At 34.2% G+C, this 21,362-nt stretch overlaps 3 protein-coding genes across 6 annotated transcripts; 2 read left to right on the top strand and 1 right to left on the bottom strand.

The window, feature by feature from the left end:
* Nucleotides 1–9,656: 9,656 nt before the first annotated feature.
* On the top strand, nt 9,657–12,160 carry LOC106343955 (alcohol dehydrogenase-like 1). Of its 2 annotated transcripts, none has more exons than XM_013783322.1 (8): nt 9,657–9,929; nt 10,012–10,058; nt 10,177–10,505; nt 10,634–10,792; nt 11,320–11,384; nt 11,497–11,592; nt 11,682–11,843; nt 12,044–12,160. In XM_013783322.1, exons 1-8 carry the CDS (start codon nt 9,735–9,737, stop codon nt 12,113–12,115), a joined length of 1,125 nt encoding a protein of 374 aa, XP_013638776.1. In that variant the 5' UTR covers nt 9,657–9,734; the 3' UTR covers nt 12,116–12,160. The 2 variants fall into 2 exon arrangements, with proteins under 2 accessions (XP_013638776.1, XP_013638775.1); XM_013783321.1 differs by having other exon boundaries at nt 9,658–9,929; nt 11,999–12,160.
* Nucleotides 12,161–15,195: 3,035 nt separating this feature from the next.
* On the top strand, nt 15,196–16,595 carry LOC106344128 (cytochrome c oxidase subunit 6b-3). 2 transcript variants are annotated; one of them, XM_013783518.1, is made up of 6 exons: nt 15,196–15,378; nt 15,764–15,779; nt 15,864–15,994; nt 16,104–16,186; nt 16,284–16,365; nt 16,483–16,595. In XM_013783518.1, the coding sequence occupies exons 1-6, from the start codon at nt 15,337–15,339 to the stop codon at nt 16,534–16,536; spliced, it is 408 nt and encodes a 135-aa protein (XP_013638972.1). In that variant the 5' UTR covers nt 15,196–15,336; the 3' UTR covers nt 16,537–16,595. The 2 variants fall into 2 exon arrangements, with proteins under 2 accessions (XP_013638972.1, XP_013638969.1); XM_013783515.1 differs by having other exon boundaries at nt 15,198–15,378; nt 15,764–15,994.
* A 3-nt stretch (nt 16,596–16,598) lies between these two features.
* LOC106344127 (uncharacterized protein At1g04910) lies at nt 16,599–20,071 on the bottom strand. 2 transcript variants are annotated; one of them, XM_013783514.1, is made up of 12 exons: nt 19,815–20,071; nt 19,610–19,687; nt 19,441–19,539; nt 18,886–18,985; nt 18,720–18,787; nt 18,542–18,630; nt 18,136–18,445; nt 17,924–18,057; nt 17,639–17,852; nt 17,372–17,556; nt 17,199–17,294; nt 16,599–17,116 (listed from the first exon to the last, which is right to left on the bottom strand). In XM_013783514.1, exons 1-12 carry the CDS (start codon nt 19,971–19,973, stop codon nt 16,981–16,983), a joined length of 1,668 nt encoding a protein of 555 aa, XP_013638968.1. In that variant the 5' UTR covers nt 19,974–20,071; the 3' UTR covers nt 16,599–16,980. The 2 variants fall into 2 exon arrangements, with proteins under 2 accessions (XP_013638968.1, XP_013638967.1); XM_013783513.1 differs by having other exon boundaries at nt 19,610–19,690.
* Nucleotides 20,072–21,362: the final 1,291 nt, after the last annotated feature.

Raw genomic sequence — 21,362 nt, forward strand, 5'->3', positions numbered from 1 at the left:
GGAATCGCGGCTTTGATGAGTACCGAGACACTCGTCGTCCGTGGTGGGTTCTTCTGCCGGAGAAGACGTGAAGCGACGGAGGAGACTTCGTCGGGACTGAGAGAAGACAGAGGAGGCACCGTAAGGACCGACACAGTCTTCGTCCTTGGTGGATTTTGATCCTTCTTCTGGCGGTGAAGACGAGAGAAGACGGAGGACGAAACAAGAGAAGAAGTTCGATCGGTGGTGGGTTTCGATCCTTCTACTGCCGGCGATGACGAGACCATACGGAGGAGACGCCGTCTGGATCGCGATAGCCGTCGTCCTTGCTGGTGGGTTTCGATCGGTTGTGGGTTTCGATCGGTTGTGGTTTCGATCGGTGGTTGTTTCGATCGGCGACGGAGAAGACGAGAAGACGAGAACCACGACGGAGGATCAGTGGTGGAGGCACGGTCGTGGGTTTGGATCTTTCGTCGGTTGGCTCCTTCTTTGTTGACGGAGAAAACGAAGAGAGATGAGAGAACGAAGTGGAAGGAGAGAAGAAAAAAAATAGAAAAAAAATACCTTTGCCTCTTGTGCTGACACGTGCCTCTAACACCTCCCTTATTACCGATCACAAAAATCCCAAAGTAAGGATCGATAATCTCCTTTTACTTTTGTTTTGATTTAATTAATTCACTTATTTGGGCTAAGGATCCCATTAAGAACTAGGGATAAACATGGTCTAACATTGTTTTATGCTTGCTAAGTGTTCTTAATGCTAGATTAGACTTGATAACTCTCATCTAGACTTTAAGTTATTTAACACTCGGAAGGTGTTTGTTAAAATGCTTGAATCAACTTAGTATTGTCTTTTACATACTTGGCCAACGGCAGTTGATGTCTGAGGTGTTTAAGTGGTTAGTAGACTTGTGATTTATGCATGCTTGAATGTGTTAGCCAACGGGAGTTGATGTTTGATGCATGACTGACATAGGGATTATTATCACGGGAGTTGATTAATCTATTTTGAATGAGATCTAGACCTATAGACTTGTTGATTGTTTTGTTTGAACATCCTAGATTGAACCTTGATCACCTTATATCAATTATCTTTGCCCATGGATCCATCCTTAGCATTTGATTGAATTCTAGCACTTATTTCTTGATTGGATTTGAGATCACCTTATTTATATTCCTAGGACATTAGCTTGTTACAAAATCATACATATTCTTGTTTGCTTAGATTAGGAAAGTTCGTGTATTCTTGGTGTTATAGATCTCTAGTTCCTTGTGGATTCGATCCTAAAATGCTACAATAACATACCATTCGATTGTGGTATTGTTGGCACATTAGGTTAATTGGTGTGTGATTAAACGCGTAATCACAAGTCAATCAGCTCTCGCATGTATTGACTTGTCTATTAACTAGATCTAATGATCTCAACTGTCGTTATTTTGATCAATAGAAAGTGTCGATCGATAATCCTATAGGGATATCGATCGATACATCTTTTGCACCGTCGATCGATTATTCAAGTGTGATATCGATCGATCCGCTCTAGTCAAGCTTTATGCGCAGGTTGAATGAAGGCTTACTAAGCTCACTAGATCAGCTCTCGCCTTGCTCATAGCAAGAAACATAGTTCAATTAGAATGTTTTCAGGATGAGAATAACTACTCAGAAATGGCTAAGCAATTCAGAACAACAGTTAAGTGTAAAAACTTCATTAGAATAGTAAATTGATATTAATAGAGTTCCAATCACAAATTATAAGTTTGGATCTTCTCTCCAATCTATCAAAATCCTAAAAACCTTTGCTGTGAAAATAGTAAAACAATGAAAGCACATTTTGCCTCTAACATGGCGACAAAGCTTATATAATTAGGGTAAAACTCGTCAGGGGTAATCTTGTAAAATGGTTAAGTCTAGGGCTTCAAGTCGGCTGTGACCAAACGGGCTTTCTGCGCGCTTCGCTGTCGATAGATACCAAGACATGCGTACCGATCGATTCTTACTCTCCAATATCGACCGATTGTCGAGCTCCATGGTCATCTCGGGTGCTTGCTCCAAATATCTTCAAAATGCTCTAAAATCATCACTGATCTCCAAAACACTCATGATCTTATAAATATAATAAATAGACTCTAAAATATAATAATTATTAATAAAAACACCTATAAACTATGGATGAAAATGGGTCAAATCCATAGTCTATCAAGAATCAACATCCAAAATATCATATTCCTATTTAGACTCGCTTTTTCAAATGAATTTGAAATTTTATCGGGTTCTTAACATTGTTATTTGAAACAAAACAAGCACCAAAATAACTAAATACAAACCAAAATAAAATTCATAAATAACCTAACGGTTACTATTACTATATTTCTGGAGCTGAAAACCAAAAACCACACCGAACCAAAACAAAACTGAAAACCAGAAAAATACAATATGGAAGCGAACCAAAACCGAATGCTCATGTGTAAAAATATTAGTAAAATATATATATGTTAATAATTTTGGCAATAAAAAAATAATTTCACGCTTTCAAGCGCGGGTACTATCCTAGTATGTTTTAAAATTCAAGTTTTTGTATTTTTTCTTAAAATTTTGATTTTCTTTTCAATTTTTTTTGTTTTTGAAATTCGAAAATATTTTTTGAAACTATGTTTAGAAAATTTAGTTTAAAATTTTTAATATTTATTTTCTATTTTTAAATTTTTTAAAACTCATGCCAAAATCTCACCCCTTAATTTTAAATCCATATTTTAGGATTAGTTAACCTTAGATGTATGAATATGTATTTATCATTCAATAAAACCATTTATGCTCATTTTTTCTTTGGAGTTATTTTGTGAAAATAAACTAAAAATGTTATCTTTAGAAATTCCTCCTTTGTATATAATACATATTAAAGTGAATTCGTTATATTTAACTTTTTATGTTTAAACCAATAGTTAATTTCAAAAAATTACTAATGAAATATGTTTAGCAACCAAATTATATTTTGTTTTTCTTTTAATTATCAGAATCTTTATATTTAAATTAGGAATATAATCCACAAGAAACTATCGCTTAACTAATAATCCATGAAAAGTTAGGAATAAAGTTATTTGCAAATTTTATCACTTAATTAATAATCACATTATCTTTTCTAACTAAATACACAGTATAAAACTTAATCACTCCGCTCACATTTTCAAACCATTAATTAGATTCTCGAAAACTATTGATAAATTTAGCAACAACACTATGTTTTATGCTGTTCTCTTTTGGGTGATGTAATTATTTGTAAATTTTATTATTTTGAAACAATATTAGTTTTCTAAATTTTATTTATAAAAATTAAGTACTGATAGCATTGTGTCTTTATTTATTATAGTAAATAAACATATGTTGTAAATGGTTCACTATATATTTTTTTCTTTTCAAAATACAATAATTCTATAATAAAATTGGATTTTCTTTCGATAATATTTGTTTTCTTTTCATGGCATATACGATTGAGTGGCTAGTTGGACTGTTTTTCTACCCATTATTCAAGATTCATTTTCCATTGTCTATGGGAAAGCCGGCCACTAGACGGACTCTAAAACGTTCGTCTATTAGTGCATAAAATAGAGCGATAAACAAAAAATAAATGAAATAATTTATTTGTATAGTAAATCTATTAAATATTTTGATTTTAAATTCTATTTTACAGTAAAAAATAGAGTGAAATTGAAAATGTTCTAATGTTTTTGTTTTATTTATCATACATTATTTTCAAATTTCTCATTTTATAACAATTTATATATTCTTTTTTCTTAGAATGGTCTTGTTTTGTAGAAAGCTGTAAATATATGTTGCGGATTTAAGACGCACATTCTAGATTTTGTAAGTTGAAAAATAATCACAGACATGTGTTTTTTAGTTACATAGCGAACGCGTCCAACTCTAGATCTTTAAAACGTGTGCTAGTTATACGGTGAACGCGTCCAATTGTATGATACATATGGTTGTGTCATTCTATTAGTGTAGGTGCCGCTGATCTAAATATACATAACAATTTCAAATTACTCAAATTACTATAGCAATGAACGCGTCCAACTGTATGATACATATGGTCTCTTAGTGTAGGTGCCGCTGATCTAAATATACATAACAATTTCAAATTACTCAAATTACTATAGCAAAATATGGTTGTGTCGTCGTTGTATCTTTTCTTTCTTGAGTGATAAGTTGCTAGCAACAATGCGAAAAATTTAAAAATAGTATCAATATTAATATTTTACCAAAAAAAAATTATGTACGAATCTTATATAATAAAGTGACACATGAAAACTTTTAATATAGAAAACGAATGTTTTATTACATATGTTTTGAAATCCATGTAACATAAGGGTTAGAAGATTTTTCACAATAAAAAATAATAATAATGGAAGATATTATGTAAGATGTCATAAAGACTGTTGGAAAATTATCTTCACTCATTTCATCCTAATCAAAGTTAAAACTTTTATCATCTTAAAATAAATCAATTTTGTCAAAATAAATAAATCAAGTAACTGTAATTTTTTTAAAAAATAACATATGCCACTTTCTCAAACTTTATACATGTATTTTACTAACAAATATATAGAAAGTGTCGTATGGCATTGCCTTAATGGCAACCTTTGTTAGAAAACGCCGTAATATGCGTTGCGATAATTATTGTTCAAGACGTAGAGAGTCAGAAAAGACTGCTACTCATGCGATATTTGAGTGTCTACTGGCCTTACAAGCATGTGTATTATCATCAACACCGTCGAGACCTCAAATCTTCCGTGTACCAAGTATTTATGCTAATATGGACTACTCTTTTTGGAGAAAGAGTAGAATTATAAAGCCAGAAAATGATAGAGATCCCTATCCTTGGATAATTTGGTATATCTGGAAAGGTAGAAATGATAAGTTGTTTAAGGCATAGACAGAGATCCATTGGAACTAATCAGGTATGCGGAGAGTGAGTGCCAAGCTTGGTACAATGCAAAAGACTCTGTACCGGTTCCTCCACAGGTACAAATTGCTGAAGAAACAAAAGCCTTAAACTTGGGTAATATTTGCATGGTGGATGGTTCATGGACCTCTACAGCTCAGTTTAGTGGTATGAGATGAATTTGGAAGAATAGCATGGGGAAGATTCAACTCATAGAGACAAGGAATTTAAGGAGGCGAGAGACATTGTTACACTCGGAACTGGAAGCGCTACAATGGGTAATGGAGAGTATGATACAACACTCGACATGTCAGATCTTTGGGACAGATTGTAATGATCTGATTGCAATGGTAGAATATCCACAAGCTTAGCCCAACTTCTCAATGGAGCTGGAAATCATTCAAACTCTTCGATTGTGTTTTTCGTACTTTAAGATCAGCTACTTCCCAAGGACGCAAAATGAGATTGCAGATTCGTTAGCTAGGAATGCACTTCTTTTCATAGACCTTTATGTTTTATTGGTTGTTCTATTCCGGACTGGCTACCCAGACCACCTCAAGTTTAAGTAACAGAATAACCGTTTGCTGCCAAAGAAAAGGTTAGAAAACGCTTGAACAATATGTTTTATTATACATGATACTTGAACAATATATTTTATTATACATGATATTGTTCCCTGGTTGGTTTTACCTAAATGTTATATAAGATAATACCTATTCTTAATCTAAAATCCATGCTACATAAAGATGAGGATATTATGTAAAATGCAATCAAAGTGTTTAAAATTATATAAATTGACATCTTAACCCAATTCAGAAAAGTAAAGAAAAACTATTGTTGTAAAAAAATAATTATACCTATTCTTCTTCTCGTTTTGACGCATGAGGTATGTTTGATCTATGTTCGCTGTATAATTCAAATCTCAGGTAATTTTAATAGGGTAAGAAAGTCTTTTCCGTTTTTCAATTATCTCACTGAGCACTCTGATTTTCTTCCTGCGGTTAAGAGAGTGTGGAATGAGACTCAAGCTATTCATCACTCACGGGAATCACTGAACAGATTTCATGCTAAGTTAAAGCTACTGAAGTATGACATGAAAATGCTTAACAAGACTCATTAAGGGGACCTGCCTAACAGAACAAAGCAAGCTTTTGAAGAGATGTGTCGATGCCAAAATTTGGCTTTTTTGGACTCGAACCCGGTAAATTTTGCAGCGGCAGCTGAGGCATCTGAAAGGTGGAACAAACTTGCCAGTATTAAATAAAAAAAATTTCTCCAGAAGTCTTGTATTAGATTGCTTGGAGCTGGGGATCATAATACAATATTTTTCCATCGAGCAGTGCAGATAAGATCTTCTCGAAACACAATTAGAAGTCTGGTTAACACGGTTGGTGAAACTCTTACTATGATCTCAGATATAAAGAGGGAAGCAGTTCAGCATTTCGGAGATTTCTTCAAGCTCAGGATCAGGATGTTGAAGTAGATTTGTATCCTATGCTGCAGGAAATACTCACCTATCGATGCCCTACCAGATTCGTAGTCCTTGTCTCTGCTGAGGAAATAAAATCAGCTTTACATGCTCTCCCGAATGATAAGGTATCAGGTCCAGATGGTTTTACCAAAGAATTTTACATTTCTGCTTGGTCTATTATTGGAAAAGAATTCATCATAGCAGTGAAATCTTTCTTCTTGTTTGGTTTCTTACCCACCGGAACTAGTACTACGATCCTTACACTGATACCAAAAATGGAGGAGGCGCAGTCTATGAATGATTATAGGCTAATAGCCTGCTGAAATTTACTATATAAGGTCATATCAAAAGTCTTTGCTCGTCTACTTAAAACCATTCTACCGGATGCAATCAAGCCAAATCAGACAGCTTTCATCAAAGGTCGGTTGTTGCTAAAAAATGTGCTCCTAGCGTTGGAACTCGTGAACGAGTACCAGAGGACCTCGAATTCCAATAGAGCCACAGTGAAGTTTGATATCTCCAAGGCTTTCGACATAGTCAAGTGATCTTTTATTACTTCTTTCCTCAAAGCCAAGGGCCTCCCCGCTCAGTTTTTACTTTGGACCAAGTCTGCATATCTATTGCATCGTTCTCTGTCAACATCAATGGTAGCTTGGAAGGCTTTTTAACTAGTGCTAGAGGTATCCGTCAACACTTCTCCCTGTCGTTTTATCTCTATGTCATATTGGATAATGTCTTGACTAAGATGTTGAATAACGCAGCGGCATCACATCAGTTCGCTTATCACCTGTAGTGTAGAGAAGTGCAGCTCGCACATCTCAGTTTTGCCGATGATATACTGGTGTTTACTGATGGTTCAGTCAGATCTTTACGTGGTTTTCTGGAAGTTATGAATCAGTTCGCCAGCATCTCAGGACTTCACATAAATGCATCTAAATCCACCATCTTTGCCGCATCACAGACTATAGACCCGCTAATACACGAAGTTGAGCGTATAGGAATCAAGGTGGGAACTTTACCGGTTAAGTATCTGGGTATGCCTTTCACCACTAAGGCCCTCACAAAGCAGGACTATGAAACTTTGATAAACAGAGTACGTAAGAGGATGCTCTTTTGGCGCAACAAGTTTTTCCTATGCTGGTCGTTTACAATTAATCAAGTTTGTTATCTATAGTATTGTAAACTTCTGAAGCCAACTTTCATTCTTCCTAAAGCTTGTCTGGATGAGATTGAAAGTATGTGCAGTGTTTTTTGTGGTTGGGCTCTCCAAATCAGACCCACACTGCATTCTTCCTAAATCAGTTTATTCGGTACGAGGTGAATGATGGCCATGCTGCCTACTTTTGGTTCGATGATTAGTGAAAAATAGAGAAGCTTATAGATATCACTGGTGTTATTAGCACTTGTTACCTTGGAGTAGCTCGCAATGTGCGGGTGAGTGATGCAGTTCTGCACTTGGATTGGAACATTCGAGGTCATAGAACCCGGCACTTCCACACCCTTTACGATCGCATTGAAAATGAGCAGGTGCCTAATGACTCTCTTGGTAGCGATGTGGTGGTCTGGAAGCATTCAAAGGATACCTATAAAACTTTTTTTCATTGGCAGGACTTGGGACCAAATCAGGGTGAAAAAGGCTACTGTATTCTGGAGTAAAAATGTTTGGTTTTCTCATACGGTTCCGCGGTTCTCTTTCATAGTATGGCTGGCAGTGAAGAATAGATTATCAATAGGTGATAGAATGATAACTTGGAGTATCCAGTAGGGGTGTGTCTTGTGTGGAGAGAGAGAGAGAGAGAGATGAGACACATGACCGTGTTTTTGTTTGCATGCCCTTACTCTTTTACGGTGTGGGACAAGCTTGCAAATCGACTGAGTGGGGATATGACCGATCCAGATTAGATGGCTACATTGCAGTTTGTGAGTGGAAATTCTCTTCATGTCATGGACAAGATTCTTCTCAAAATGGTGTTTCGGAGTAGTATCTATCATCTTTGTAGAGAGAGGAATGAGAGAAACACCAAACGGGGTTTCAGACAGCGGAACAGGTGGTTCAGATCATTGATAAGGCTATGCGAAATAGGATTACTTCTCTTCGATATAAGGCCGACCACAAGTTTGCAGGCTTGATGTGTCGGTGGTTCGAAGTTACAACTTAGCACACATGAGCTTGAAATTCATTTATTACAAGCATTGTATAGTTTTTCTTTTATAGTTCTTATAGTCTCTCATAACCTTTTGTAAATTTCTATTCTTCTTCGTTGATCAATAAATATCACATTTTATCAAAAAAAAATAATTATTATAAAGGGCAATGAATAAGATGACATATATCACACTCCCAAAGTTTTTTTTTTGTAAGAGGCATAATACTTTATTATAAAATTAAGATACATAATATTTGTTTATTATCTTATATATATATGATTATGTTAGATGTTATAAAGAGTGACATCAGCTTTAATTGGTGACCACTTAATAAATAGAATGAATAAAATAAAAGTTGAACAAAAAATTTCTTTGAAAAATAGAATTGAAAAAGAATAGTTGAATAGAAAGAAACAAATGCTTCATATCAAACTTAAAAAAGGAAAATTTTCTTCATTAGTTCATCTGTATATGAGCAAAAAAGAGGAATGTAGTGGAGCTGATGAATTACTAGTTAGACAAAAAAATTAACTTAACTGATATCAATTCTGAGAAATAATAAATTTATCATTTTTTTTCCTAAAATATGTTACTAGTTACACCCTTATTGTCTTAAGGAAATATTTTAATGTAAAATAAATAAATAAAATTAAGTGATTAAATTAGTGGTAGAATTAGATTACAAAAGGCAAAAACGAATATATTAACTGAAGGCTAGAAAAATGAAAAAAAAATAAGATGGTACATGTCAATTTAAAGTTTTTTTATCTAAAAGACATTTTATTTTATTATATAAGACCAATAAATATGAAATAAATTACTCAATTGTTGAATAAAAACAAATAGCAAAAATAAAATAAATAGATTAATTATTGATTAACAATAAATGATAAAAATAAAATAGCACATATCACCTTCTTGAAGTTTTGTAAGAAATCTTATTTTGTTGTATAAGATATATGTTATTTTAAAGCAAAGATTTTTTCAAAAAGGAAAGATACGTTATTTTACAAGTTTTTTTTGTCAACGTTTTAAAATTTAAAATGTATCCAACATTATAATAACTTTTAAAGCTTTTCTTATAGTGGTGTATCGCCTGGAAAATATATATAAAGGGAAGATAGGGAGAATCAGAGACTCCACTTTCTCTCTCTCTCTTTTTCATCCACACACTTATTGTTCATCTCACTATCACTATGGACAAGACGTCTTCATTCTCCATTCACAAAGGGAAACCGATTAGATGCAAAGCAGCATTATGTAGAAAAGCAAGAGAAGCACTGGTGATGGAAGAGATCCAAGTTGATCCACCTCAAGCTTACGAAGTACGGATTAAAATCATATGTACTTCTCTTTGTCACACTGATGTTACTTTCTGGAAGTTAGACAGTGTAAGTGTACTATTGTATCACAAAGTCAAAGCAAAATCTATTGTTCAAAAAATCGTTCCACTAATCTTTTTGAGTTTTCCAGGGGCCGCTTGCAAGGTTTCCTAGAATTCTCGGACACGAATCTGTCGGGTGAATAATTCATACAATTATTTAGTTTCAACTTCATTGAGAATGTGCTTTGCTTACTTGTTTGGGTTAATATTGCATTATTACTTAAATATATTGTTATAATTGGGTTTATAACCAGCTTGGTCGAGAGCGTTGGTGAACACGTGGATGGATTTAAACAAGGTGACGTTGTATTACCAGTGTTTCACCCTAACTGTGAAGAATGCAAAGACTGCAAATCTTCAAAGAGCAACTGGTGTGCGAGATATGCCAACGATTCTATATCAAACACGAGACGATATGGAATGGCTTCTAGGTTCAAAGATTCTACTGGAGAAGATATCCACCATTTTCTCTTTGTTTCCAGTTTCTCTGAATATACCGTGGTAGATATCGCACATCTCGTAAAAATCTCTCCTGATATCCCCGTTCAGAAAGCTGCTTTGCTCAGCTGTGGTGTCTCCACAGGTTTGTTTTCGTTCTTCTTTAGATTTTTCTGAGGTTAAAACATAAACAAAGTAGATAGTAGGGGCTGCATTGTTATTAAAAGCAAGTTAGATATTGCATATTGGCTGATTGTGGGTCACGTGGAGCAGGAGTTGGAGCAGCTTGGAAGGTGGCTAACGTGGAGGAAGGTTCCACCGTTGCAGTCTTTGGCCTCGGTGCTGTGGGACTTGCGGCTGCCGAAGGAGCTAGGCTGCGAGGGGCCGCGAAGATCATCGGTGTTGATCTCAATCCTGATAAATTCGAGTTAGGTAAAGTCGTGTTATATTTATATTTAATATTTTTGTCTATTAATTTCTGAAAGTTATTATTTTTTGGCTTTTTCTGACCCAATTGGTTTTGGTATTTATTATATATTCAATATACGGAGTATAAACTTTTAGTTGGTGTCTGGTATAACAGCAACAATGGTCCACCACCCGTCCAGGGTGTATTATTTATTTGTTGAAAAAGCCAAATGTCATTTATTTTCTGTTTCGGTATAATTTATAAGTAATATTCACTGCAATACACATATATTCAAAATTAGTTACAAACAATGGATATTTGTTAATCTGAAAATAATACAAATAATCAATTATTATTATTTTTGGACAAAACAATCAAATATTAAAAAGACAATTAAATCAATAAGGAAAAAATATGCAATTACATAGAAACATATATTTTGACATTAAAAATATTATTAAGAATGAAAAAAATAGTTAGACTAAAGTCACTAAACAATTCTTGATATAAAACAGAGATCATATATTCATCATGTCAATTACTTGAATAGGTAAGAAATTTGGTTTCACGGATTTCGTCAATCCTACTTTGTGCGGAGAAAAGAAAGTTAGCGAGGTATGTTATTCAATATCTTACACCATCTCGTTTATGATTTTTCTTGAGTTTATACCATTGAGTAGATGAAGGAGTAGTTACTAATTTATTCCCACAAAATATACCGAAAAAGGTGATTAAGGAAATGACAGGAGGAGGAGTTGACTACAGTTTCGAATGCGTTGGTTTACCTTCTATACTAAGTGAGGCTTTTATCAGCACCCGCACGGTACGCTTACACTAGATCGTACCAAATCTCAGTCGATTCAGCATCTTTTTTACAATGGTTAAGTTTTACAATTTAGAATGTCAAAATAGGGATCAGGAAAGACGGTAATGTTAGGGATGGGGAAGCATGCAGCGCCAATAAGTTTGGGTAGTTTTGATCTTTTAAGTGGTAGAACTATTTGCGGAAGCTTGTTCGGTGGTTTGAAATCTAAACTGGATATTCCAGTTCTCGTGGATCATTACCTAAAAAAGGTACTACATGACATGCATCAAACTATCTATGTGATTATATCGTAACAAACAGATGATGAGTATATTGTTTGTTTTACTTCTTATTTCCAGCCCATGTGTTCTGTTTTCATGGGATTTAATTCTTTTTGTTTGTTTGTTTGTTTGTTTACTTGTAGGAGCTTAATCTGGATAGTTTTATTACACACGAGTTGAAATTTCAGGAAATCAACAAGGCTTTCGAGTTGTTAGAGGAAGGAAAGACTCTCCGCTGCATCATATGGATGGATAACTAACAAGTTGCTAGTCAATCTTTAGAGACCAGTTAAGAAAGGAGGGGGTTATTTTTCATTGCTTCATCTAAGTGTTCTAGTTAAATGCTCCATCCAAATGATATAATTTATCTGAATATTGTTTGTTTAAAATTTTAAATCTTCATTTGGATGGAGTATCTGAAAAAAAACATTTGTTTGTTAATTTGCTTAATAGTTGTAAATCTCTATTTTCATCTAAATATTTTTAATAAGATGACTAAACTATTTTAATTTTTTATTAAAAATATATTTACATCTTTATTTTGAAAATTTGTTAATAATATAATTTTCTGATTGTAGGTAAAATATGATTATAACAGTTTTGAGAAAAAAGTAATCTTAACGAAATAATCTTTTTTTTTGTTAACGCCCCTATATAAAACATGACGAGCTCGTACGCAACTGTCTTTTTTCAACTTTAACAAAAAAATTCATTTAAAATTTTGATTTATCTTAAATATTTACAAATATCTAGAAACCCATTTTAAAACATCTTAATCATACACTCCACTAGGACTGGGCAAAAAATCCGGATCCGAAGAACCGAACCGAATCCGATCCGAAAAAGTAGTACCGAACCCGAATTGAAATTGATTAAATATCCGAACGGGTTCAAAATTTTGGTATCTAAAGAACCGAACCCGACCCGAACCGAAATATCTTGGGTACCCGAAATAGATTTATATACCTAAATATAATACTTTTTTAGATTTAATGTATATTAAAAACAACCAAAATATATAAGATATTTTTAAGTTGTCTAAAATACTTGAAAATATACATAAATAGTCAAAAGTGAATGTCTAAATTAGCTAAAATATATTCAAAACATCAAAATACTTGAAATATCTATTGATATTATATCCAAACATTCAAATCAAACCAATTTATATGTTAATTTTAGGTATTTTGACATATATTATACAAATTTATATGTAATATATTATTTTGTTTTATAGATTTTGAGAAATTTTAAGTATGTAATGAATATTAAAATTTTAAAAATAATTTAAATAGGTTATCCGAACCCGAACCGAACCCGCAAAGATCCGAACCGAACCCGAACCAAAATTTAGAGATACCCGAATAGGGCTGAAATCTTTAAACCCGAAAACCTGAAACCCGAATAGATCAGAACGGAACCCAAACCGAACCCGAACGCCCACCCCTACACTCCACTAAATATATTTTATTAGAAAATAAATGATAATAAAAACTGGAAAATCGTTTTGCATAGATATGGGAATCCAGAGCTGGTCATGAATATGGACAAGTTGGTTTAGTGCACCGAAATATCTTGGGTACCCGAAATAGATTTATATACCTAAATATAATACTTTTTTAGATTTAATGTATATTAAAAACAACCAAAATATATAAGATATTTTTAAGTTGTCTAAAATACTTGAAAATATACATAAATAGTCAAAAGTGAATGTCTAAATTAGCTAAAATATATTCAAAACATCAAAATACTTGAAATATCTATTGATATTATATCCAAACATTCAAATCAAACCAATTTATATGTTAATTTTAGGTATTACATTTGTTTGTTTGCTTAATAGTTGTAAATCTCTATTTTCATCTAAATATTTTTAATAAGATGACTAAACTATTTTAATTTTTTATTAAAAATATATTTACATCTTTATTTTGAAAATTTGTTAATAATATAATTTTCTGATTGTAGGTAAAATATGATTATAACAGTTTTGAGAAAAAAGTAATCTTAACGAAATAATCTTTTTTTTTGTTAACGCCCCTATATAAAACATGACGAGCTCGTACGCAACTGTCTTTTTTCAACTTTAACAAAAAAAATCATTTAATATTTTGATTAATCTTAAATATTTACAAATATCTAGAAACCCATTTTAAAACATCTTAATCATACACTCCACTAGGACTGGGCAAAAAATCCGGATCCGAAGAACCGAACCGAATCCGATCCGAAAAAGTAGTACCGAACCCGAATTGAAATTGATTAAATATCCGAACGGGTTCAAAATTTTGGTATCTAAAGAACCGAACCCGACCCGAACCGAAATATCTTGGGTACCCGAAATAGATTTATATACCTAAATATAATACTTTTTTAGATTTAATGTATATTAAAAACAACCAAAATATATAAGATATTTTTAAGTTGTCTAAAATACTTGAAAATATACATAAATAGTCAAAAGTGAATGTCTAAATTAGCTAAAATATATTCAAAACATCAAAATACTTGAAATATCTATTGATATTATATCCAAACATTCAAATCAAACCAATTTATATGTTAATTTTAGGTATTTTGACATATATTATACAAATTTATATGTAATATATTATTTTGTTTTATAGATTTTGAGAAATTTTAAGTATGTAATGAATATTAAAATTTTAAAAATAATTTAAATAGGTTATCCGAACCCGAACCGAACCCGCAAAGATCCGAACCGAACCCGAACCAAAATTTAGAGATACCCGAATAGGGCTGAAATCTTTAAACCCGAAAACCTGAAACCCGAATAGATCAGAACGGAACCCAAACCGAACCCGAACGCCCACCCCTACACTCCACTAAATAAATTTTATTAGAAAATAAATGATAATAAAAACTGGAAAATCGTTTTGCATAGATATGGGAATCCAGAGCTGGTCATGAATATGGACAAGTTGGTTTAGTGCTTCTAGAATTCTACAACGTAAACTACATAAAAAGATTGTAAGAATCTTTTTTTTTTTTTTTAATCGTCTATAACGTTCAAAATTTCATGAGCATTGGATTGGTTTTTCCCTCTCATTTCAAGTTCATCATTCACCAAATGGACACATATATCAGCAATTTCCATCCACGAAGCATTGGTGACAGACTGACAGTGACAGGGTACCGCTATGCATTTGCTGAACTGATCTTCAGTGTTTTCTTTTCCTATCCAAAATTATTTATTTAATCACAGAACTAAGTTCCTCAAATAAATTGTGTATATTGGGCCTAAAGCTGATTTAGAAAATCTAAGGCCCACTTAAGTTTGGAAACAAAACACAGTCGTTTCGTGCTGTTCGAAAAAATAGCCAGATAGGTCCAGAGACAGCTTAAACCTACCGAACCATTTGCTCCCAGTGTTGGTTTATCCATCTCCGTCTCTCCGTTCCTCGTCGATCAACTCCACCTGAAGAATCTCCGAGTTTCTATTGAACGACACACTTCAATGGCGGAATCTGTTTCTTCTCAAACTCCGTCGCTCTCGGAGGTATTCTTCTCTTGCCGAAGCTCAGTTTTTCAATTCTTCTTCGTTCGATCTACTGGAGAATCAGCTGATTCTCGTGTATTCTCGTAGATCTGATTAAATTCGAGAAGGAGCGGAAATTAGATATCTTTCTCTCTATTCATCATTACATAAAAAGTGTTTTTCAGTTTTCCGACCAAAAACAGATTGGATTTTGAACAGTTCAACAAGATTGGATATTTTTTTTTTTTAATGTTCTGTAAGAAAATAAAACATTTTGCAGAATACATTGAACTACGTTTGGGGGAGAATGAGACATTCTTTTAAAGCCATGCTTTGAAATCTAGATTTGTGGGAGTGGTCTTGTTAAGTCATATTCATCAATTTGTAACAATTCCATATTTTACAGCAATATCATTTGGAGAAAGAAGTGAAGCCTGTTGAAGTGGCACCAGAGATTACTACTACTACTCAAGAGGTTGAAGCCAAGGAAGAATCTCCTGCCGAGGAAGCAGTTGAAGACAAGTCTAAATCTCCTGAAGTGACTTCTGAAGAGGCTCCTGCCGCGACTGAAGAAGCTCCTGCTAATGAGGAAAACACTAGTGAAGAAGTTGCCGAGGAGACTCCCGATGAGATCAAGGTAATATTGTCATACCCATCCACCAACAAATAGAGACTAACTTTGATGAGCTTGCTCTTGATGAATTGATTTGGCTCATGTGGTGTGTGTTTTTTCTTCTTCTTTTCAGCTTGAGACAGCGCCTGCTGATTTCCGTTTCCCGACAACAAACCAAACTAGGCATTGTTTCACGCGTTACATTGAATATCACAGGTGTGATAAAATAAATGTTCTTCTCTAATTTTCCTCTTTTCCCCAAAGTTGTGATCCCTCTCCCCTTTATGTCTTTTGATTTTAACCAAATTTCCAGATGTGTAGCTGCCAAGGGTGACGAAGCTCCCGAGTGCGATAAGTTTTCAAAGTTTTATCGATCTCTTTGCCCCGGCGAATGGGTATATACTTAACTTCCTTCAGTGCTTCTAGTCTTTTTGTAGATGATGATGATAATTTAAAGATGACCTTTAGTGCTTCCTGATACATCAAATCTATCTTTCTTGTGTTTGTTGCAGGTTGATAGGTGGAACGAGCAAAGAGAGAATGGAACTTTCCCTGGTCCTCTTTAAGACACTCTCCTGCCTGAAGAAGAATCTTCTTTTGATGTTACCTTCATGATGTCAGAGCTCGAGTTTTAATAAGATTTTACAACAACCCGCATGTCTGGTTCCTCATCATAAAATGTGAGAGTTTAACAATTATAATCTCAACTTTTCTCTGTGTTCAACTTAATTTTTTTGAGGATCATCCGATTCTGATATGCCGTTCTTCCTGATTATATTATTTTCCATGGAAAAACTTTAGACATTTTATGGATGGTGAATGATATTTCAAGATATAAGAAAATGGTATATCATTCATCACCAAAACTGATTACATCATCAGAAGTTGTGGTTTTCACTATAAATGATGAATGTTTATATATAATTAATTAACTTTGTCGTGTGTCCCCAATGCCAAGAAGTGGTAGCAGATCCAACAAGCCTTTGTTAAATCCATATCTCATGCAACCATCAGCTCCCTCTACTTGGGTCTCTCTGACAGAGACAGTCTGGTAATGGATTTTCATAGAAAGATTCCTCAGAACGATGTCTCTCCAAACCCTTTGTTCCTGAAGCAGGTCCTTTTCTCCTCCTCGGTGATCCTTGTCTGTATTATTACCACAGCTACTATGTCTCGCTACTATGTGGAGATAAGTAGTATTGAATTAAAACACTTGATTATTGCTTACCGAGTTTTGTGAATCTCTATGATTCTTTCATACACTTTCCTGTTATCTTTCTCAGTTCCTCTTCCAATTCTGTCTATCAACCTCACAATGGCTTTCCTGAATCACAAATACAAACAAAATGTAAGTAACTAAAGATTGCATGACTTAACAAAATAAAAAAACACATCTGTCACCTGTCCGGAGATATTGTTTTCCGGTGACCAAGATACCGGCGATGCCCTTCAACAGCCCTCGCCATGTTTCCGCTATAAGATGGAATAAAAACATCGCTTTCGACGGAAACAATGTAGTCCAGTGCAGCCATTTGAGTTGAGTGGTTCATAAAAGGCTTAAGCTCTACTTTTGTTGCCAACTTTTCCTTCAGTATCACAAAGATGGTCAGTCTACATTCAGTCTCATTGGTAATAATAAATTAACATCCTGAAACTATGTAGTAGTACCTTACTCATTAACATGGTGAAACGAGAGCCAAGACTAGCTAACCGAGACTCACCACCGTAAATCTCACCAGCAGCTATATATATAGGTGTGTTTGGTGCATATCCTAAAGCTGTTAGTAAAATTCCAACTTCTTTTGGAGTCAATGGACAATTCCCTTTGAGTCTTTGTACTTTTCCATCAATGTCTTTAACTTTCCAATACGCTGTGTTCTTCCTAAACACTCAATCTTCTTATTTGAAAAAATTACACAAACAAGTAATGTTTTCTTGTTTCTTTTTGGTTACCTTATCTTCCTTAGCTCAGCACCTTCAGAAGCAGATAAACCATGGTTGCAGCCGCTAAAAGCTAGCATGTCTTTCTCGTATCTCAAATGCAACGCAATGTATAGACCATAAGATGTCATCCTATCGACTAAAATCTGCAACAAAACTTAAGTATTAGAGAGAAGAATGTATTTACATTATATGAGATGGTTATAGGAAACTAATAGTTTTACTTGACCCATTGATCTGATTTTAGTAGAGAAGCGTAGAGCCTCATAACAAGCACGGCAACGTAGCTTTTGAATATCTGGGGGTAGACCGTTGTTTACTAGACGAGAATCGGATTTGGCAGCTCGGATCACCTTGTATTCATCCCACATGGTAGCTATCTCATTTTGGTAATATCTCAATCCTGAGTAGCTTTTGAAATGCTTAACCACTTTTGTGAGTCCATCAATACCTTTTGGTAGCTTCTTAATGACACTAATATCTTTAGATAAGGTACTAATGAAGTGATCTTCATCAAATACCTCCGAGAATTTACTGGATCAATACAAAATGAGAAACATTAAAAAAAACACGTTAAACAAGTTCAAGAGATGCTAAAAAAGAAAGAAAAAATGGGAACATGGGGTTAACCTAGTATCCTGCCAGAAAGATCGTTTATCGAGCTCCGGGACTACAAGTGTGGCATTTATAATACGAGCTATAGCTACCATGTCACATATCTGTAAAGTTTGTCACATAGCTATAAGTATTTTAATAGTTGTGAGTTCAGATCGTAACACAAAAAGTAATACTATACACACTTAATTACCCCAGCACGCATCTGGTTAAGACCGCCATTCGTGTGAACAAGAAGATAACCTCTAGACTCCAACGGAGCTGGGGAAACAAATAACCAGAGAGTACGTAATTTTTTTTATTTATGAGTCAGTTTTGGTTACATAAAAAACCAAACCAGACGGATATGTGTTTCTTACATATGTAATTAGGATTGGGATTGACACAAGGGACGAAGTTGCGGTTAGGTGGATGTTTCCAAAGCTTGTCATAATCTGGTATCCCGCTTGTAGTGTTCAACTGTCAAATCTAATGGAGTCAGAAACACGAAAGAGGACATGATCTAGTGTGCTAAGTTAATATGCACTCTTAAAACTCGCTCTTAAGCATAGCAGATCAGTGTCTATCTATAAACATAGATTTCTATTTTTTTTTTTTTTGAATTATACATGGGTATACTGGTCCCACAGAAGTGGTCCAGACTAGTCACATTTTGCCACGTGTCGGTCCTATGTATGTCCCTGGCGATGCCGAAGTGTTAATTCTCCAGTGGTCGGAGACTCAAACACTGGTGGTTTCACCGTATTGGGTTTTTGCCCTCAAATTAATCACCACCAGGCCACAAGTCATGGTTATAGACTTCTAGTTTCAAACAACAAACAAGCCGATCATAAAGATATCATGTTTAATTTTCCCAGTTAAACAATATATTTACTTATAAGCAACTAATATATTAGGCCGCACATAAGTTGTACCTTGGCGAAGGAAGGGCTTGTCAAGAAATGAGGTTGAGATAGCTCATGTGTATTATTGATGTGTTCAGATGTTAATCTCTGATTCTGAATCTCATTCTCCTGAAATTCGACAAGAGTCAGCCAGACATTTAAACGAAACCACATTGATAGCCAACGTTCAAAGCTTTACTTCAGTCGTTTCCCGACGAGATAGGTTCATAGTCGAGCTCGGTTCTGTAATGGAGTTTTCGTAACTGATGTGTCCTCGCTGCTGAACAAAGAATCAAATCCGGAAAACAAGTTAAGATTGAACACTATTCTTGCCTCGAAACAAAACCGATCAATCTTTCTTCCTTTAAAAAATATCCGTGAGAGAATAGAGATAGGTTACGGACACGAGTGGTGTATTTGCTAAGATGTAGCCTAGGGAGTCTGTTGAGAGGAGCTACGTAGATGTGTACAGTGAGAAAGCCAAGTAATGCTATTATACATATGGCACATGTTAATAGTCTGCGTATCACCACCACCACAAGCGTCTTCTTCCGTCGTCGCATTTCTCTGAGAACGATCTAAACGAAAACATTCAAGAAATAACGATTCAGAATAACCGGATCTTGATCTTATTTTTCTTCCTTTGATGGTGAGTGAATGAGGTTTCTATAACGGGAGTATATGTGTTTTGCCAAAAGAGGAAAGTATTCAAATGCATTTATGGGATCTTTCTTTCGATATTTGATTGGGTCTTGTATCCTATTTTTAAAGATGTGATAAGAAGACAAAAGGGTAAGAGAAGGGTCACGTGACATTTGACCTGATCTACAGAGAGAGATATAAGAGGTGTCTCAATGGTGAGGAGGAGACCATTTCTATATTTGTAAAAGGACAGTGAACTTTAAATAAAAACTTATTACACGTAACCGTTGCATAAAATATCATGTAGAGGAAGGAGGACAAGAATATATTCTTTTATATTGATTATTATTAGTGTATATAAATATATAACTAAACAAACCACTTAGACGAAAAATTGTCTATTCGACATATAAGTTTTACTTTTCAATGCCCAGTGACTGGTGACTATATATCTTCCATGTTCCGTCTTGGGTATACCACAGTGGCTATGAGAACCAAAACTGCAACCACCACCATTACCGTAAGAAATGCTATCAAGCTTCGCATGTGCCTACAAAGAAATTGCCAATGCTGAATGTCAGTAACGTAACAACATATATGTATTGAACCGGCTTGAGCAAACTTCTCTCTCTAAATAGGAAACCGTAGTTAGATATCCGGTACTGTTATTTACATGAACAAAAATGTAGGCAGGGAGCTCTCAAGCTCAGACAGCTGCTGATCGACGACGATGTAGAAGATGTAGGAACCTTAAAAAATTTTAAGATGTAGGAACCTTATTTTACTATTATAGGACAACTGATATTGATATTTGTAAAGAATAATAAGAACATAAATTAAAATTATAATACCGAAATATAAAAATAAAGAAGAATTGCAGAGTCGAGATGGTTAATCTCTTTCCTTAAATCTTTAAACGCTCCGTAGTGTGACAGTTTCATAGCGCACAGATTCCCAGAATACAACTGCAACATTGTTTTTGTTTACCATCACCGAAAAACAGAATCTATCGAACCTAATTTTGTGTTGTACTCTCAGATTTAAAAAAAAAAAAAAATACTAACACAACTATTCTGAGCCGAGAATTTTTTTCTTCTCTTATTCGTATGAATGAGAATACTCTATGCAATCGAAGAAGTGGCTTTTATAACACATATCAAAAGCAAGCAAGAAAAAACGTTTTCCATTGACCATACAATAAAGCACAATTGATTATTGCATTGAATTTGAATTCATTGTGGACAAAGTTAAAAAACGTCTTTTGTTATCAATGATGAAGATATTTGTGATTTTATTTAAATTATTATACA

Source organism: Brassica oleracea, chromosome C5, assembly GCF_000695525.1.
Source record: "Brassica oleracea var. oleracea cultivar TO1000 chromosome C5, BOL, whole genome shotgun sequence".
Taxonomy (NCBI): Eukaryota; Viridiplantae; Streptophyta; class Magnoliopsida; order Brassicales; family Brassicaceae; genus Brassica; species Brassica oleracea.

Bases quoted from the DNA above. Each gene is read 5' to 3' on its own strand.
- LOC106343955 (XM_013783321.1), top strand. From the start codon at position 9,735: ATGGACAAGACGTCTTCATTCTCCATTCACAAAGGGAAACCGATTAGA. The intron at 9,930-10,011 runs GTAAGTGTACTA...TGAGTTTTCCAG, and splicing joins CTTTCTGGAAGTTAGACAGT to GGGCCGCTTGCAAGGTTTCC. The intron at 11,593-11,681 runs GTACGCTTACAC...ATGTCAAAATAG, and splicing joins CTTTTATCAGCACCCGCACG to GGATCAGGAAAGACGGTAAT.
- LOC106344128 (XM_013783515.1), top strand. From the start codon at position 15,337: ATGGCGGAATCTGTTTCTTCTCAAACTCCGTCGCTCTCGGAG. The intron at 16,187-16,283 runs GTGTGATAAAAT...CCAAATTTCCAG, and splicing joins CGTTACATTGAATATCACAG to ATGTGTAGCTGCCAAGGGTG. The intron at 16,366-16,482 runs GTATATACTTAA...TGTTTGTTGCAG, and splicing joins CTCTTTGCCCCGGCGAATGG to GTTGATAGGTGGAACGAGCA.
- LOC106344127 (XM_013783513.1), bottom strand. From the start codon at position 19,973: ATGCGACGACGGAAGAAGACGCTTGTGGTGGTGGTGATACGCAGACTA. The intron at 18,631-18,719 runs GTAATTAAGTGT...CAAACTTTACAG, and splicing joins TTAACCAGATGCGTGCTGGG to ATATGTGACATGGTAGCTAT. The intron at 17,295-17,371 runs GTGACAGATGTG...TTTGTGATTCAG, and splicing joins AAAACAATATCTCCGGACAG to GAAAGCCATTGTGAGGTTGA.